General features: G+C 62.9%; 2 protein-coding genes across 2 annotated transcripts in view; one reads left to right on the top strand and one right to left on the bottom strand.

Annotated features, from left to right (window-relative positions):
- The first annotated feature begins 303 nt into the window (after positions 1 to 303).
- Positions 304 to 6,680, top strand: LOC119113086 (dystroglycan-like). Its single transcript, XM_037237417.1, has 13 exons — positions 304 to 308; positions 706 to 718; positions 1,349 to 1,483; positions 1,985 to 2,291; positions 2,629 to 2,785; positions 3,228 to 3,408; positions 4,532 to 4,759; positions 5,176 to 5,267; positions 5,303 to 5,357; positions 5,747 to 6,029; positions 6,209 to 6,317; positions 6,384 to 6,575; positions 6,611 to 6,680. Exons 1-13 carry the CDS (start codon positions 304 to 306, stop codon positions 6,678 to 6,680), a joined length of 1,827 nt encoding a protein of 608 aa, XP_037093312.1.
- Positions 6,681 to 9,307: 2,627 nt separating this feature from the next.
- LOC119113080 (A disintegrin and metalloproteinase with thrombospondin motifs 9) overlaps positions 9,308 to 17,421 on the bottom strand; it is a gene marked incomplete at its 3' end in the record, with an annotated part of 40,537 nt that continues 32,423 nt past the window's right edge. The window contains exons 24-30 of the mRNA XM_037237404.1: positions 16,428 to 16,598; positions 14,237 to 14,428; positions 11,782 to 11,943; positions 11,132 to 11,307; positions 10,446 to 10,591; positions 9,821 to 10,017; positions 9,308 to 9,358 (exon numbers count right to left, since the gene is read on the bottom strand). Coding sequence (XP_037093299.1) covers positions 9,308 to 9,358; positions 9,821 to 10,017; positions 10,446 to 10,591; positions 11,132 to 11,307; positions 11,782 to 11,943; positions 14,237 to 14,428; positions 16,428 to 16,598 — 1,095 coding nt within the window. The remainder of the gene's footprint in view (positions 9,359 to 9,820; positions 10,018 to 10,445; positions 10,592 to 11,131; positions 11,308 to 11,781; positions 11,944 to 14,236; positions 14,429 to 16,427; positions 16,599 to 17,421) is intronic.

Genomic DNA, 17,421 nt, shown 5'->3' with positions numbered 1-17,421 from the left:
GCAGACAGGTGAGGCTCCGCCTCCACCGCAGACAGGTGAGGCTCCGGCTCCACCGCAGACAGGTGGGGCTCCGGCCTCCACCGCAGACAGGTGACTCGGCTCCACCGCAGACAGGTGAGGCTTCGGCCTCCACGCAGACAGGTGAGGCTCCGGCCTCCACCGCAGACAGGTGGGCCTCCGGCCTCCACCGCAGACAGGTGAGGCTCCGGCCTCCACCGCAGACAGGTGAGGCTCCCCCTCCACCGAGACAGGTGAGGCTCCATCGACGATCGCCGGCAGCCGGCAATCTTCGGTTCTATGCTGATGGTGTGCGGTATTGTTTGTTTCCTCGTGTGTCCGCATCACGCAGCGGTGTGTGGTCTCGGGACCCTGTGGCCGATCGGCCAACAAGCGGTTAACCGCTCTCGCTGTATGTAGTTCGCTGTGTTGCGGGACTCTGGCTCGTGTGCACCCCCCCCCTCGCTGCGGCCGCCGTGCTGCGAGCCGTCCGAAGTCTCCAGACTTACACCTGCCAAACAGGTGGACGGCTCTGGAGACTTCGGCGATGACGATTATGACTACAACTACGACGGACAACTACGACTACGGCGACCCGGGACCACGTGGTGCCGCCGCTGGCGTCGCCGACGTTCTCCGGGCCGCCGGCGTCGCCCGCCTACCCGCCGCCGCGCGTCCGGCCTCCGCCGTCTGGCCGCGGTCCGTCAGCACTCCGATCCCGGTACGTCGCCGTGTCCGGGCGGTTGTGAGCACAGCGCGTCTATCGGCGACTGTGTGAGCGTGGCGCCGCCGCTCCTGTCGTGTGTGGCGCCGGTCGCTGTGACCGCGGCCGTGTGGCCGCAGCGTGCTCTGACTGCAGCCGTGTGGCGCGGCGTCGTCTGACTGCAGCCAGTGTGGCGCGGGTCCCTATGGTGCAGCCGTGTGGCGGAGGCTCCGGCTGCTGCCTGCAGCGGTGTGGCGCGGGTCCTTGACTGAGCCGTGTGGCGAGGCACGTCGCTTGACTGCAGCCGTGTGGCGCGGGTCGCTTGACTGCAGCCGTGTGGCGCAGGTCGCTTGACTGCAGCGTGTGGCGCGGGGCCTCTGGCTGCAGCGTGTGGCGCGGCGAGGTCGCCACTGCTAGCAGTGTGGAGCAGGCCGTAGATGACTGAGCCGTGTGGCGCGGCGTCGCTATGACTGCAGCCGTGTGGCGCGGCGTCGCTTTGAACTGCGGCCGTGTGGCGAGGCGTAGCTATGACTGCAGCCGTGTGGCGCGGCGTCGCCTGAATGCAGCCGCTTGTGTGGCGCGGGTCGCCCTGACTGCAGCCGTGTGGCGCGCGTCGCTCTGACTGCAGCCGTGTGGCGGGCCCGGCAGGTGGCAGCGGTGCCGACGCGGTACTATCCGGACTCGCTGCAGCCCAGCCGCACGGACGACGGGCCGCTGTGGCCGCCGGCGCGCGAGACCAGCGGGCTCGAGTCGTCCATGAACGCCCCCGGCGGACGTGTCGAGGTGAGGTCCAGCGCTGGCGGCGGCGCCGGCTGGCTCGCCACGACCACCGTCACTGGCGGCCAGCCGGCTGTGGGCGGGGCTGGCGGCGGCGGGCGGGCCTCTGACTGCCGAGCGCCAGGGAGAGCGCCAGATCGGCCAACATGGCTGAGGCCAACATGGCTGCATACATGGCTGAGGCCAACGCGCCGGCCGGTGACAAGGCTGTGACGTCTTGGGTTGAGAGGTCGTCACCGACATCGCGATCTATTGTAACCAATCATGGTGATAGGGAATCGGTATGATCGTGATGACTCGAGGTGTTTCTGTAAGCACGCTCATCTACCCATCGATGCATTCTCACATCTGCGGGCGCCCATCCGTTCATGTCCTCCGCCGCCATGTCCCCAGAGAGCCGCGTTCTCCACTGTTGTGTGCCCGCGCGTGTTGTAGCTCATGTTCGCCTCCTAGCCGCTATGAAGCCTTCTCGCCGCTTGAGCGGCTGACGCTTGCAGCGGCCGCCAGGCGACGGCCCGGCTGCCGGGCGGTGTGCTGGTGACGCCGTCCGTTGCCGCTGCCACCCGGCGAAGAGAGACGATTCTCCGTGGGCGCGCGCAACTTCAGGCCGCTCCTGCAGCGGCGCATGCGCAAGCTGCTGCTGGTGGCCGGCAAGGAGTTCCGGCCCTGCGCGTACCCGAGGAGACGTTCCAGGACCTGGAGTCGGGCGGCACGCGCCAGCTGCACCTCTCGCTGAAGAAGACCAGTGGCCAGGAGTTGGACGACTCGGACTGGATCCAGTTCGACTGCCGCGAAGCAAGGAGATCTACGGCCTGTGAGTGGAGCGAGCGGGCGCGGTTGTGGGCGTGGGCTGCGGCCTGCGAGAGCTTCTCAGTCTGACTGCGGGGAGGGAGGGAGGGGGAAGGAAGGGGGGGGGGGGGGGGGTCAGCGCAGCCCAGAGCGCCTGCCACGTCACCCCGTGGGAATGTCTCGCTATGTGTGGGATCGGCAAGGGGAGCGCAGATCCGACTCAAGCTCAGATTCGGCTCCGGAGCGTAGGTGGGGGACGTCTCTTTCAGACGCGGCTTGCGTGAGTAACCCCTGTGCGGCCGGTCCCGCAGCGGCGAGCCGTGTCCGCGCGCGCCCCCGACGCCGCTCCCCCTCGTCGACAGGCCCAAAGAGGAGCACATCGGCGAGTACCAGTTCGAGCTTGACCGCGATGGATGCGGAGGGCGCCTCGGCGTCCGACCAGCTGGCTGTGGCCGTGCGGCTCTACCAGCAGTGGCGCGCCATCAACCACCGCTTCCACACTGCAACTCAAGATGCTGCGTCCGCGCGACTTCCCCGTCACGGTCAGCGGCGGAGACGGCGGCGCGCGCCGGAGACTGACCGCGTGTCACGGGTCGATGCCTGAGTGTGATGGTCTTTGCTGATGCTGCATTCGCGTTGCCAGTGATAACTGGCTGATTTCAGTAGGTTTTGTGTGGGACGTCACGTTTTGTTGTATTCAAAGTAGTGAAGAACTTAGTGAAGTGCGCGTGTTGGAACTTGAGTGGCCACGTCGTATGGCATTGCTAAAGCACGCGTTCGCGTTATCGAAGGCGTTGTCAGTTTAAGGGTCCCGTTCAGTTTTCCTATGGCTTGCGCTCTATTTTCAAAGTGTAAAATATCGCCGAGCTGCTCGCCCGTCCGCGTGGTACACAGCCGCACACGCAGCGGTCGGATGGTACCGTGCGTCACCGCCGCACCCGTGTGTCGTCGGCCCGCGCAGGTGGACTGGGGAGCTCCTGCTGCTGCGCAAGCTGGCAGACATGTTCGGCCAGACCTCCACCTCCAGCCTGCTGGTGTACGACGTGCGTGCCATGCTCGGCGGCTCCGTCCGCATCGCCTGGGTCAACGACACCATCAGCACGCACCGCTGCGACCAGCTCGCCCTCTCGCGCATCGCATCGGTACGTCCGGTTGTCCCTCACGCGCGCTGGCTGTGCGTGGGCCGGCATCTTCCTTGCCTTGTTTTGAGTCTTCGTCTCGTCAGTCTTACATTGCGTTTTATTCGTGCCTGTATTGCGCAGTCCCCCCCTGCATAGTTTGCCCCTCCCCCGCCTCCCTTTCCCCACCCGTCTGCGCACGCTGTTCCACACCGGTCCGCCAACGGCTGGACGCGCACCCTGTCCGGGCCTCCCCCCAGTCCGTTACCAGGCTGGAGGCGGCCCCGTCCCTCGGCGGCCGGCCGCTCATAGTGCGCCGTCCTGGTTTGCCGTGTCGCTACAGCCTAATAAACATGGCGGCGGCCAGCTGACCTCTGATCGAGGATCGGGACGGCCGGTGGCGACGGACTCCGTTAAATATTTATCGCCCTGACCCAATCGCATGTGTGGTCCCCAATCTGAGCGTCGATTCGGCAAACGTTCACGGCTGTGGCTCGGATACAGCGGATTTGCAGCGGTCTGGTTCCCGAGCGGTCCCGCGACGAATGCCATCCCGTCCGCTCCAACGGCATGTGTTCCGCGTGACGGCTGGGGGGCGCGTCTGCTTACGTTATGCTAGACAGCCGGTGCGGCCCGCTGCCGTGTTATGGTTTCGTCTGTAGCCGCTGGTTCGCATAGTCTTCTATTGTATGTTTAGGAAGTGTGATTTCGAGTGTTTGAGGGAGGCGGCGTCGTGCCCAGCGTTTGGACAGATGAGGGCTTGTTTCTGGCCTGACTCGGCCCGACCAGTCAGCTGTTCCAAATGTGAAGATGGCTTCCTGGTTCTCTTAACCGGGAGGCAGGCGTGATGTTAAACAGCGGTGAGGCCCCGCGACATGGCTGACTGGCGATAACCGGACGACGTGAAGGACGTCGGATTTGATCCAAACCGGCACGGTGCTGTGTCTCGAGCGCGTGCTGTTCATGACGAGAGCGACACCTTAACCCTGACACCAACCCTCAGCACGGCTCACAGGTTGAGGCTCGTCTGTCTCGTCGACACGCCATGTCCCAGTGACGTCTTCCTCAGCACCCTGCCGCGTGTTCCCGTCGGTATGTTCGTCACACCGCGCCCGCTCCCCGGTCACCAGCCTGCCGTGCTCCGCAGCACCTGGTGGGCAAGAACGGCGAGCCGACAGCCGAGCTGCGCAAGGTGCTGGCGCCCGAGTTCGGCGCGCAGCGCGTGCGGCTGGAGCTGCTGAACGTGTGCCACGGCGTGCTGCTGACGTCGGTGCCCACCCCGGCCACCGAGGAGCCGGACCAGAAACGTGCCGCCCATCCGGCGCCAACCCGTGACCGGATCACGGCCAGCGTCGGCAGGCTGCTCAAACAGCAGGCGAGTGCTCGGAAGCAGGGTTCTCCGACTGCCGGACGGGCGCGCAGCAGGTCTTCAGACTGGCCGGTGGCCGTCTTGCCGGGTTGTTGAAGTGCAGACCGGGGTGCGCCGCGTTCGCTCCAATGGCGGTCCTGAGTCCCCGGCCTGCCAGCAGCATCTCGTGGTGTAACTGGTGACCACTTCAGACGGCTGCGGCCGAGTCCGTGGGCCGTGGGAAGGACGCCACCAGGCGTGGGCTGGTGGCGTCGCCCCCGCTCTCGACCGATGCGCCGGCGACTGGCGATCGCACCGTCTCCATCTCAGTCGCACGCCTCGTTCGGTGCGACAGCTGCCGCCTCTGTTGCTGTGGGATGAGCTGCGCATGCTCCGCCCAGTAACCGGAGACGGCGGCCGTGACCGGCCCGCTCTCCCCGCAGGTGCCGGCGGACGCGTTTTTCGACATGGAGGACGGCAACGCGCGCGAGATGGAGCTGCGCCTGCTGACCAGCGAGCGTCAGCTGGGTACCGCGCGAGAGCTGGCTCCGCTTCGAGCCCAAGAACCAGGAGTTCATCGGCCTGGCCCCTGGACAAGGACGTGGGACGCTCGCACTACCACCTGGTGAGGCTCACACTACCACCCTGCTCGCCGACGCAGTGCGGTGGTCACCGAGCAGGGGCGGAAACTCGTAGGTGGCATGGCGGCGGAGATTGCTCGAGGTGTTGTGCTGGCTGTAATACTGCTAGTGGTCGTGTCGCCTGCGTGGTGTCTTTGGCGTCCGAATTGTATTGTCATGCTCGAATTCCGTTAGATACGCTAGCCCCAAACGTACCGCGGCAGGAGGTCACAGCACGGCACCGGTCAAGCTGGTGACGACGATGACGTGGGTCGCTGCCAGTGTCGTACCGTACGCTGTGTTTCGGTCTGGCTGCCGTCCGATGCTCGTGCTGTGTCTGTGCGGGCGCCGCTGCTGCACATGGGCTCTGTATGACGCTGCTCCCGTCTGGCAGGAGTGCATCGACAGCGGCGGCCTCACGGTGTCCGACTCGATCGAGGTGGTGGTGCAGCCGCGCGACGACGCCAAACAGCACACGGTCGAGTTCGGCGTCACGCTCGACAACGACTTCCGCAAGTTCAGCCGCGACCCCATGCAGAAGAAGCGGCTCATGGAGAAGCTGGCCGAGCTTCTCGGCGACGGCGACACAGACGCCATGCTGGTGCACGACATCCGCGAGGGCTCTGTCGTCTTCTCCTGGTTCAACGAATCGCTGCCGACGGAACGAGTGCGCCGACGCCGACAATCCACGCGCTGCGCGAGGCGCTGCTGGACGACGCGCAGCAGGTGACGCCACGCGCCGTGCAGGCGCTCGGGCCCGACTTCCGGCTGACGGCGGCCGAGGTGACGCCGCGCGGCATCTGCCTGGCGCGGCGCACGCCGACCACGGCGGCGGCGCCGCCCGCGGCCGCGCCAGGCCCGCTGGACGAGCAGGCGCCCGAGAGCAAGGGCGACGAGTACCTGGTGACGTTCATCATCCCGGCCGTGGTGATCGCCGCTATGCTGCTGATCGCCGGCCTGGTGGCGTGCGTGCTGTACCGCGCGCGCCGGCGCGGCAAGATGACCATGACCGACAACGGCACGTACGTCAGCCGCGGCATCCCCGTCATCTTCTCCGACGAGTTAGAGGACCGCATGGAGAAGAGTGCCAAGACGCCCGTGATCCTGACGCACGAGCGGCCGCCCGAACCGCCCACCTACCCGGCCGATGGCGCGCCGTCGCCGGCCACGCCGATGCTGGACGAGCACGGCGAGGCAGCCGGCGGCGGCGGCGAGGACACGCCGTACGAACGGCCGCCCCCCGCTGGCCGGGGCCGAGGCTGGTCGCGGCGGGCCGCGCCAAGCCCGTGCCCAACTACCGGCAGCCGCCGCCGTACGTGCCGCCCTAGCGGCGCGGCCGGCCGGCGGGCGGTCGCCGCGCCGCGCCGCCCTGTGATATGCGCCCGCCGAGCTTACAGCGCCGCCCCCCTCCTCTAGAGAAATCTCCGCCGCGCGAGGCGCCGGCGCGCGCGGCCAGCCGCGCCGCCGATATCATTCCTGTAGTGCGAGTCCAACCCGACCTTGGTTACCGCTTTTCGTCGTTTGTGCCGGCCGCCGCCGCCGTCGGCAGGGCTTGTGTAGTGGCCGCGAGCGCGCGTGGACGCAGGACAGGGACGCGCGCCGCGCCGGTGTGGTGCGGGCCCGGGCTGCCATATCAGCTCTGGTCACGAGCGTCGCCCAGCAGGGCATTCAGTATTGGCGTGTGTGCGAGTGTGAGCGGACAGTGGCGGGCGGCGGGCCCGCCGCGCGCCGTCCGAGTCGCACCGCTCCCTGGGGAGAGATTACCTGGATATGCCAAAATACACGTTGATTGTGCACCTGTGATGTCAACCTGGCCAGGGTCGTCACGTGCGGCACGCGCGGCAGGTCAGGCCGTGCGTCGTCCCTGGCCAGGTTCAAGGTAGCATTCTCTCCGAATGGCGTCGGGCTTGCCCCCAGAGCATTGGGACATCGCGTTGTCAGCGGGCGGGGCTGGTTCAAGCACGTAGCTGGCGCGTCGACGCCCATTTCGAACTGAAGGCAAGTGACCGGTAGCTGCGCCTGCGTCACTTTTGGGCTGTGTGACTGACGGGGAGGCGCGATGTACTGCGCCCGGACCAGACGTGCGCCGCTTTGGCCGCGACGGGACCAGTGTGATCGCCTGGGCTTTGGGAACTACTGTGCATCTGTAAAACATGGTGACAATAGACCCAGAGCGCGTTTTGAATTAGTTACCGATCGCTTTCTATGCCTTTAGATCGAGCCAGGTCAGTGGAGTTCACATTTACACCCTGCGCGCAAGCTGCTCGGGAACCCGGGCTGGAGATTCTGCGTATCCGGACCACCTCCAGGCCCTCCAGAAATCGCCAACAGGTTGACGTTTGGAGCAAGGATGTTTGCTAGATGTTTGCATCGTCGAAGGGCTCTGGGCCGCTAGTTTTGATGGCAGATTTCGAACAATACCAGAAACCTTCGCCAGAAGGGCCGTGATGCGCGTCTCCTATTCCGATCCTTTCCATCTCGCACTTCCTCTCAGTCGAACGTACCATGCAGACACCTTACATATATTACTGCGTCTGGCCTCAGTAGAGGCGGCAGCGCGAGTCCCCTCCCGTACTGAAGCAGGGCGGGAGTACAGCCGGCCACAGCGGCATGGTCCACAGCACAGTCGTATGGCAGTTATCGGTTCGGCGCGCGGGCACGCAGAAGACCTGGCGCGGGCAGCGGGCGCGGCACAGGCGGGGCCGGCGTCTCGCAGACGCGGAGCGCCGACCGCCGGCCCGAAATGCGCGCCGCACGCGCGGCCGACGTCGCCAAAAGCGGCGGTTTCAGCACCAGCGTGGCGCGGCAGCTGACGGCCTATGCAGCGTTATGGACAAAGCGCATGGCGAAGCCGAGATAAGTTAGAGAATGTGATGGTACATGACACGACACCGATCCACCAGCTGGCCGTCAGCGGGCAGCGGGGCGCGCCCGTCACCTCCGCCGCCGCGCCGCGGGCCACTCGAGTACTGCCGCACCGCCACCCGTCGCCGCAGCGCCATCTGCGCTGACTAGCTCCACTGGCAGTGATACGACGTCACAATGAGATTCGAGCGCGCGGAGGCGGCTGGTCGTGGGCTGGGTCCGCGCCGGCGCACCGGTCCGTCGGCACGCGGCGCAGCTTCTCCTCGCCGTAGCACCGGGGCGCCGCCACACCGGGAGCCGCCGCCAACACCTAGGGGCGGCCGCCACATGAGGAGGCGCCGCCACACCGAGGGCGCCGCCACACCGGGGCGCCGCCACAACCGAGGGCACCGCCACACGGGGGCGCCGCCACACCGAAGGGCGCCACCACGCCGGAGGCGCCGCAGCACCCGGGAGGCGGGACGGCGGGGCAGTGCGGCGCGGCGCGCCCCGCCTCTCTCAGTCTCGGCGGCCCGCCGGCGAGGGGTGGGTAGCTGCCGGCCGCGGCGTGGGCCGCCGTCGTCGGCGCGTGGACTAGGCGCTCCTCTAACGGTGAGATGTGCGCGAGGTATGTACAGATGAAAGACCGGTAATTGCCGCTACAGCCCTGGGGAGGGATGGGGGGGGGGGGGGGGTCATTGCGAGCCACACCACGGATATGGGTACGGTTCCAACAGCTTTATTCGCAAGCAGAGCGCTTCCATCGCAAACAAAGCATTTTCAATGTGACTACCATGAACTCATCATGGAAAGTGCACTGTGAAACTTTTCTTTGCTGACAATATTTTGTTTTCACGTGACCTGAGCCCTATCATGCCATCAAAAGGAGCACTGAGTGTTCCGGCGCCGTCGTCCGATCGGCCCAGGTGAAAGCCTGCCGGGAACACAAGACTTAAGACTCTGGGGTGACAGGGCGAAATCAGCGAGACCAGCCCGTACCGGGGCATTGCCAGGGCCGACACGTGGAAGCTGGGACGCGCTTGTGCACGGGCTCACCTGGAGGTCAGGGGGGCGCGACGTCTAGTTTTATGCCGCCAGGGCGAATCGGCGCGGCCACGTGCCGCAGTAGCCGCCCACACGTGCCCTTCACCACTGTCCGGTCCTGCGAGGTCAGCAGGCACCGCGCTGAGGTCAGAGGGACGCGCAGCCGCGGTCAGGCCGGGCGGCTCTAAATAAGCGGTCACGTGGAATACTGCGACTGCAAAAGGTCTCACGGTAAGCATAGTAGGCTGGTGCTGAAGACAAGAAGACATGCCCTTTATCGGAGTCCTTGGACCTACCTTAACGCAGGTGTTGGTTAGTTGTCCATACTTATCAAGAACATGGGAGTACTCACCTTGACCACGCGTTTGCTTGTCACTGACCTATCGTGACCCACCGTGACAGAACGCTATCCTGCAACTAATCACGCATTGCTCAACGACTCGGCGGACATTTTACTTCATGGGCTGAGCACCCGGTACCGGAAGTTTACACCGGCGCGTAAGACCTAGCGGTCCCTCTCCTGACCACACCGCGCTGCACCACGCCGCCCCGCCCGCGCTCGCGCTCGCGCACAGCTCACCCTATTCTTGGTGATGCGAACGGTGGGCTTGTTGCCGACACCGACCCAGTTTGTGGTGGAGGCCACGCGCAGGCCCGTGCCGCTCAGGTTGATGCCGAACCTGCCTTGCGGACAGCCGGACGACGAGTAGCAGTCGCCGGCCTCACCGAAGTGCACTGGTCGTCCGCGCCGCTGCTGCGCGAACGAAAAGTCGCGCGCTGCCGGAAGACGTGATGGTCTCAGTAGAAGGGGGCCTAGGGGGGGGGGGGGGGGGGGCACGAACACAGCATAATGTAAACAGGGCTCTGACGGACTGCGCAAAGCCAATTGAGTTTAATGTTGCCGGTGCTGCCGGGGAGCGTGACAGAGCGCAGTGACGGAGCCACCAACTAAAAAGCTTGTTTGAAAGCAATAGGCGCGAGCTAGAGTTTGAGCTCTGGAATTCGTGTATGTAACGCCACAATGCAGAAAAAGAAAAATGGCGCACGACTGAGCGATGTGAAATAAGCATGGAGGCACGGCACAGAGTTCCTTGGCTCGTCCAAGGCGCCTCAGATTCCCAGCGTTGCAAAGGGCGGCACCGCTACGGCGACCTACACGCGCCACGTTCGTGCCATTCGTGGTGCCGGCCGCGGCCCGTGCTCACGGATGATGTTGAGGGAGGTGATGTTGAGCCGGACCCTGGTGAACACGGTCAGGCCGGCGTGCGGGCTACGAGACTGGACACACTTGCGGCAGCGGGCGCTGCTCACGCGGCTGCCGTTGTAGGGACACGTCTCCGGGTTCAGCAGGCTGGGGACAGCGAGCACATACACAGCGGGTCATTTCTTTTGCTGCAGACAGACGATCAGACGAAACGGAAAACCAGTTCAGAGGCTGTTTTGTAGGGCGACCTGACGTGATCACATCACGTCATCACGTCTTCTTGGACGACCTGACGTGATTTGTGTTTTATAGGACCACCTGACGTGATAAGATCAAGTCGATCTGCATAAGAACCTGACGTTTTTTTTTGCAGATCGAGCATCTAAATAAGCATGGTTGTATAAGCACTGAACTGCGCTGAGGAAGCAAAGATTGCGCAGATACGATTTTCTACAACATTATGCGGCGCGTGCCTAGCCGCCGAAGCTGATGCATCGATAGGAACAGACAATGCGCCATGAATTTAGAACATTCAAGACGTCAATACGGGACATTCGGAACAGAATAACGTATGACAGCTGCAGCAATGAATTCACAGCTCTCTCCGCTGCAGGAAAGAGTTCCGCTTGAGATCATTCTCTATGGGGCGCTGCTCCGGCCCCACCAGTGCCGCCACCAGGTGCCCACCGTTTCTCGTCGATCTCGGCGAAGTTTGAGTAGAAGTCGTTGGGCTTGGACGGCAGGGTGAGGTACTCGACCGGCGGCTGCGAGCCGTTCATGCCGTGGCAGTAGATGGAGATGTTGGCGCCGGCCACCATCAGGTAGTATTCGCCGTCCGACAGCTGCCGGCGCTTCTCCCGAACCTGAGGTGGCGCGGCCGGCACACGTTGAAGTTAGCAGATGGTGCACGGCAAACCGTCTGACCTCATGACGACCACATCTAACCAAGCTTTCAAACCACATGGTGACCTTTCCAACCAGACCTGATACACAGGTATACAACTCGACATGAAATCGGGATGATACTTTGTGACGCTCAAAAGTATTACGTGAGCCCATGAACCAGACTAAGGCATCATCGGGAACCAGGGATGCAATCACATTACGGGCAATACTCACTGGTTCGGCACAAGTAACTGGGGGAGATTGGATATCCCGTTTCAGCACAGGATACCTGATTCAGTGCTGATTCAAGCTCTGGACAGGAACAGGAATGCCACCCACCTCTGCGCAAGAGCTGGAGAGTACCAAAGGCGCAAAAAGCACCAGCCATCTCGGCAAAAGAGCGGACCAATCCCGTCCACCCGGGCGCAGAAGGGAGCGAGAGCAGCACCCACCTCCGCGCAGGAGAGAGGTCCGCAGGGGCGCCGGTTGCACCGCTTGCTGCGCCGCGGCCGCTCCGACTTGAGGCAGTGGCGGCGAGACACCCGCTTGCCCCTGGCGTTCATGCAGCGAACCGTTCTGTTCTTGAGCCCGTAGCGGCCGCATGACTCGGAGCACTGCGGACCCAGAGAGCTGGGTCAGGGCAGGGGCGGCCGGCTCGGGCGGGCCAGAGAGGGGCAGGTCAGGTCAGATTGGACCCTAGAGAGCGGGGGAAGGGTAGGAGCACCCGGCTCGGGGCGGGCCAGAGAGGGGCGGGGTCAGGTCAGGCTGGGCCCCAGAGAGCGGGGGCAGGGCAGGAGCGGCCGGCTCGGGGCGGGCCAGAGATAGGCAGGTCAGGTCAGGCTGAACCCCAGAGAGCGGGGGGCAGGGAAGGAGCAGCCGGCTCGGGGCGGGCCAGAGAGGGGCGGGTCAGGTCAGGCTGGACCCCAGAGAGCCGGGGTCAGGGCAGGAGTGACCGGCTCGGGGCGGGCCAGAGATAGGCAGGTCAGGTCAGGCTGGACCCCAGAGAGCCGGGGTCAGGGCAGGAGTGACCGGCTCGGGGCGGGCCAGAGATAGGCAGGTCAGGTCAGAATGGACCACAGAGAGCGGGAGTCAGGGCAGGAGCGGCCGGCTCGGGGCGGGCCAGAGATAGGCAGGTCAGGTCAGGCTGGACCCCAGAGAGCGGGGGCAGGGCAGGAGCGGCCGGCTCGGGGCGGGCCAGAGGGGCCGGTCAGGTCAGGCTGGACCCCAGAGAGAGATTATTCAATTCAGGGTGCGTTGGGAGAAAGGCGTCAGGGCAGGGTGACCTGGCGGGGGAAAAGGTCGCATCAGGATAAGCCGGAGAGGTAGGCAGGGAGGGAGGGAGGGCGACATATGGGGATAAAAGGGTTGGGTGATGGAGTCGGCAGTTGCTCTGCCGACATCTCCGCCTTAATTTGCAGACATGGACGCTATTGCAAGCAAATAAAAGGGTTTGGGTTAAATCACGTGAGGACATGGCGACATGACTTCACGAGGGCTGTACATGAATGAACGACTGCAGACTGCTGTAAATGATGGTTGTAATGGCTGTGCATGACTGTGAGCGGCTGCAGACTGCTGTAGATGACAGTTGCAAGAGCTGTACATGACTGTGAATGACTGTAGAGTGTTGTAGATGATGGTTGTAAGGGCTGTACATGACTGTGAACGACTGTAGAGTGCTGTAGATGATGGTTGTAATGGCTGTACATGACTGTGAGCGGCTGCAGACTGCTGTAGATGATGGTTGTAATAACTGTACATGACTGTGAGCGGCTGCAGACTGCTGTAGATGATGGTTGTAATGACTGTGCATGACTGTGACCGGCTGCAAACTGCTGCAGATGATGGTTGTAATGGCTGTACATGACTGTGAGCAGCTGCAGACTCCTGTAGATGATGGCTGTAATGACTGTACATGACTATGAGCGGTTGCAGACTGCTGTAGGTGATGGTTGTAATGGCTGTACATGACTGTGAGCGGCTGCAAACTTCTGTAGATGATGGTTGTAATGGCTGTACATGACTGCGAGCAGCCGCAGACTCCTGTAGATGATGGTTGTAAGGGTTGTGCATGACTGTGAGCGGCTGTAGACTGCTGCAGATGATGGTTGTAATGGCTGTAGATGGCCGCAAACGTGTTCACTGTCAACCGTGTCCGTCGCTGCGGACGTCATTACACCTTCCTGTGCTGCTCCACGAGGATGCATCAGCCCAATTACTAGGACTTGCAACACAACCATGAACAATAGCGCATGCCACTAGGGGGATAACTTTCGCCTCCATACAAACTCGGGAAGACGGAAAATATAGGTACAGGACACTCAAAATGCATGCGACGATTCCAACATGCGTTCAATAGATACAAAGTGAAGAAGTCGTGACGGACGACGGACAACTCGCTCTTGTGACAGCCACAACACCAAGAGCGTGATGGGAACATGCTCAAAAAGACAATACGAACATCAGGTAATATGTATCACCAAATTCATGATCGCGAAATACACCAACACGCCAAATATACGCTCCGCTGGTGAAAATGAGTCTAATATGCACCGACCGCAGAAATACAACGAAGCGGCGCAAAAAGGCGGCGTCATAAACGGACAGTGTGACATGCGAAGACATCTCGACAAACGGCACCAACCTACTCGGCCGTTGATGTGCATTCGTTCGCAACGGCTGAAAACAGGCATGGGTAAGACTTCGCCTGTTGCGCGTTCCCTGCACCTACACCGCAACGAGCAAACATGCAGTCAAAATACACCATCCCACGCGTCTACACAAATGCGCCTCGACAAGCTCGCGCCGCCACCACTGTACAGCAGCCGCTGCACACTGTCTCGCCAGGTGACCCTGCCCAGGGCGGGCGGCCGGCGCGGCGCGCGGCTTCAGTCAGCGCCCACCCACCTGGGACCACTCCCCGGCCTTCCAGCGGTGTCGGGCGGAGCAGGAGCGGTGGCACTTGCGCGCCGAGCGGGGCCGGCGAGCGGGCGGGCAGAGCGCGGCGGCCGCAGGCTCCGGGTCGAGCCAACCGAACATGTTGAGTCGGTGGCAGGACAGCTGCCGGTACTGCACGCCCAAGCCGCACGACCTGGAGCACTGGCGTCCGCGCGCCGCACGAGGCCCATGCGCTCTGTCACCCAGCCGTCCGCACCCAGCGCGGCACGCGTCAGCCCCTCCCGCTGACAAGTACCCGGACACGCGCCCGGCGCGGAGTGGCGACCGCCGCCGCCACGAACCACGGTCAGCGATAAGGGGGGAGGGATGGGGGAGCGGAGGGACGAAGAGGCGAACGGAGGGAGAACGGAGGAATGGAGAAACGAGGGAACAGGGAGAGAGGGGACGGGGAGAAAGGGAAAGGGAGGGATAGAGAGGGAGAGCATTTAAAGAGGAAGTAACGGGAAAAACGAATAAAGACACCCGGTGAAATAATTAAGGCGCGAACACGCACAGTGGTTTCTAACAACCCTGTTCATTCAGCACAGAAGAAAACCTATTTATCAGATGACGTCTGAACTGGCCCCAAACATCAGCATGCGACAACACTTGTACAACGTCTTGTTCTACATCACTGCGCATTGCCATGCCCATCTCATTCATGCCGGTGCAGTGGTCATTAGGTATGACTAGACTCTAAGAGGTATGCATGCTGGTGCAGCCTGTAGGGTATGTGTGGTGAATGACGTTAGCTTGAATGCGCACCCTTCCCTGCATTTCCTCGTGTCGGCAGCAGCCAAGAGTTATCACCAAAGCAAACAGCCTGCTGGCCTGCGCCATTTGTACCACATGCGGGGGTGCCTGAGCTCAGTACATCACAGATCCCGCACCAACAATCATTTCATTCACCTACCAACGACTTCGTAAACATGGGCTAACATTACACGACGAGCCATACAGAGACAAAGGTTCGCTGAGATTTGAACTGGGGACCATCGTCGCTGAGCTGCCCCACAGCGTGCGCAGCCTCGCTGAGGTCACTGGCATATGAATGGTGTGATGCTCGCGACGCTACAGCGAACCCCCACCGAACCCCCAAAGCCTCTGTTCGGACTGGTCGCGCACAGCACTACAGGTGGCCGTCGGCGGTGGGCCGTGCCGCCGCCCGGAGTCGGCCGGTGCGCGGAGACAAGGCATTCCCCTCCTGAGGCCCAGATGATACCATCATGCACGCGGCACTACCTGCCGGTCCCCATCCCCGTCCGGGGTCTGTGCGCATGTGTACGGAGCGGCAGCGGACCCCGCACAGTGCGGGGTCATGCTCGCCGCGCAGCAGACCCACATGGGCTGCGGTCGTCGTGAGTCTCAGGAAAGCCAGACGCCATCGCCGCCAACCGGCACCGCAGCATTCAACAGGCACCGCCATGGTCAACAAGTCCATCACGGCCAACAGACACCGCAGCGTATAACAGGCACCGCCGCGGTCGACAGGCACCACCGCGATCAACAGGCACCACCGCGGTCAACAAGCATTATTTTCCCCAGCGGATAATGACAGGCAAGACACAGGCACAGCGCATCGCGCGGGCACGCAACAGAAGGGACAGCAGGGCTGCGTATACATGCAGCGCACTGTAGTCTTCATTCACGGCGATGGCAAACGGTAGGTGCTTGTTCTTATCCACGTAATCCGTGTGCGCTGATATAATTATGGCGCCATCACTCACAAACCCGGTAAACCGCGTGTACAACTGAGCACCTCGTCACCACCAGGCATCCAGCCAGCCATCCGTGTTCCCGGCAACACTATCAGCGCAGCCCGTGAGGCTAACATCAGCCGCCAGACACCCACCACCTCTCGCTCTACCACACGTCCCCGGTGCTGATGAGGCCGCATCAGACCCGTCACCACCACAGCTGCGGACATGTCACCGGCGTCGAAGCCGACCCGTCCACCGTGCCCGTTAGCAGCGCGAGCCCGCAGCCCGGGAAAGCAGACGGGGACGGGTGCCAAGGCGGGGCACGGTGCCGAGAGCGCCGCCCGAGCAGAGCAGCGCGGCCGCATGCAGCTCTAGAGAAGGCGCCGCCACCGGGCGGTCACTACCGTGCCGAGAGAAACAGCAAGGGAGAGGGGAGAAAGAGCGAGCGGGGGTGACATCACCTCGGACCAGGCGGTCGGCACCCATCGGAACGGACAGGGCCGGCGACGACAGCGCCGCTTGGCGCGCGGCTTGCGCTCTGTGCAGTAGCCGTGCGCCACTGTCCTGCCGCTGGCCGCGTTCACGCAAGCCACCGCGCGCACTTTGAACCCGGCGTCGCACCTTTGCGAACACTGAAAACACGGACAGCAGCGGGCGTATAGACAGGGAGCCGCCGCGGGCCGCAGCGGCGGAGAGCGGGACCAGCGCGGCGGCGGCAGAGCACACGTCAGCCGGAACACAGGGCAGTGGTGGGTGTGTTAAGCACACAGGGAACGGCAGGATAGTGACAGGCGTGAGGATGAAAGCGGCGTGGCACGAATCAGCTGACAAAACAGTAGCGGGCATCAGAGAGGCCGTGACATCTCGCCAAAACAGTGATTGTGGAGAGGGAATGGATGCAGACGGTTATGCCGCTGTAGGGAAGTAAAGGAACGACGCCAGGACGGATGTTCAGAGGAAGCCTTAGAGCTTTTCTCCAGCAAGGAGTTCGTAGCTTACCAGCGTGGGGTTGATAAGGGTGGAGGAGAGAGTGCTGCAGCGGACTATCAGCAAACGCATACAAGCCAAAACTGTAGATCACGCGTGCCCTTGGGCAACACACAGCGCGTATAGCGGTAGCCAGAGCACAGATCAACCACCGGCTAAACAGGGAGCGGCGCGGCGCGATTTGTGGCAGGGCACGCCACAAAGCTTCAGTGCAATCACGACGGAGACGGAGGGAAAACGGCATCGGCTTCAGCTTACGCAACGTTCGGATTGCTTCCAAACTCAGCAGGCTTGAGGAAAGTGCACATCAGTGATAATGAGCGTCTCTTTGTTCTCCTGAGGCCATTGCTGCACTGAAAAGACAAGCCTTACCCTCTGGATGTGAAATACAAAAACACGTTACCAAAGAGCGGTGCGGCGATCAGGACCAATTGCTTCCGTTTTTATGCGGTAGGCTGGGCTAAATTA

This window comes from Pollicipes pollicipes, unplaced genomic scaffold (assembly GCF_011947565.3).
Source record: "Pollicipes pollicipes isolate AB1234 unplaced genomic scaffold, Ppol_2.1 Scaffold_7261;HRSCAF=8764_pilon_pilon_pilon, whole genome shotgun sequence".
NCBI classification, from domain to species: Eukaryota; Metazoa; Arthropoda; class Thecostraca; order Pollicipedomorpha; family Pollicipedidae; genus Pollicipes; species Pollicipes pollicipes.
This window is presented reverse-complemented; position numbering and strand designations above follow the sequence as displayed.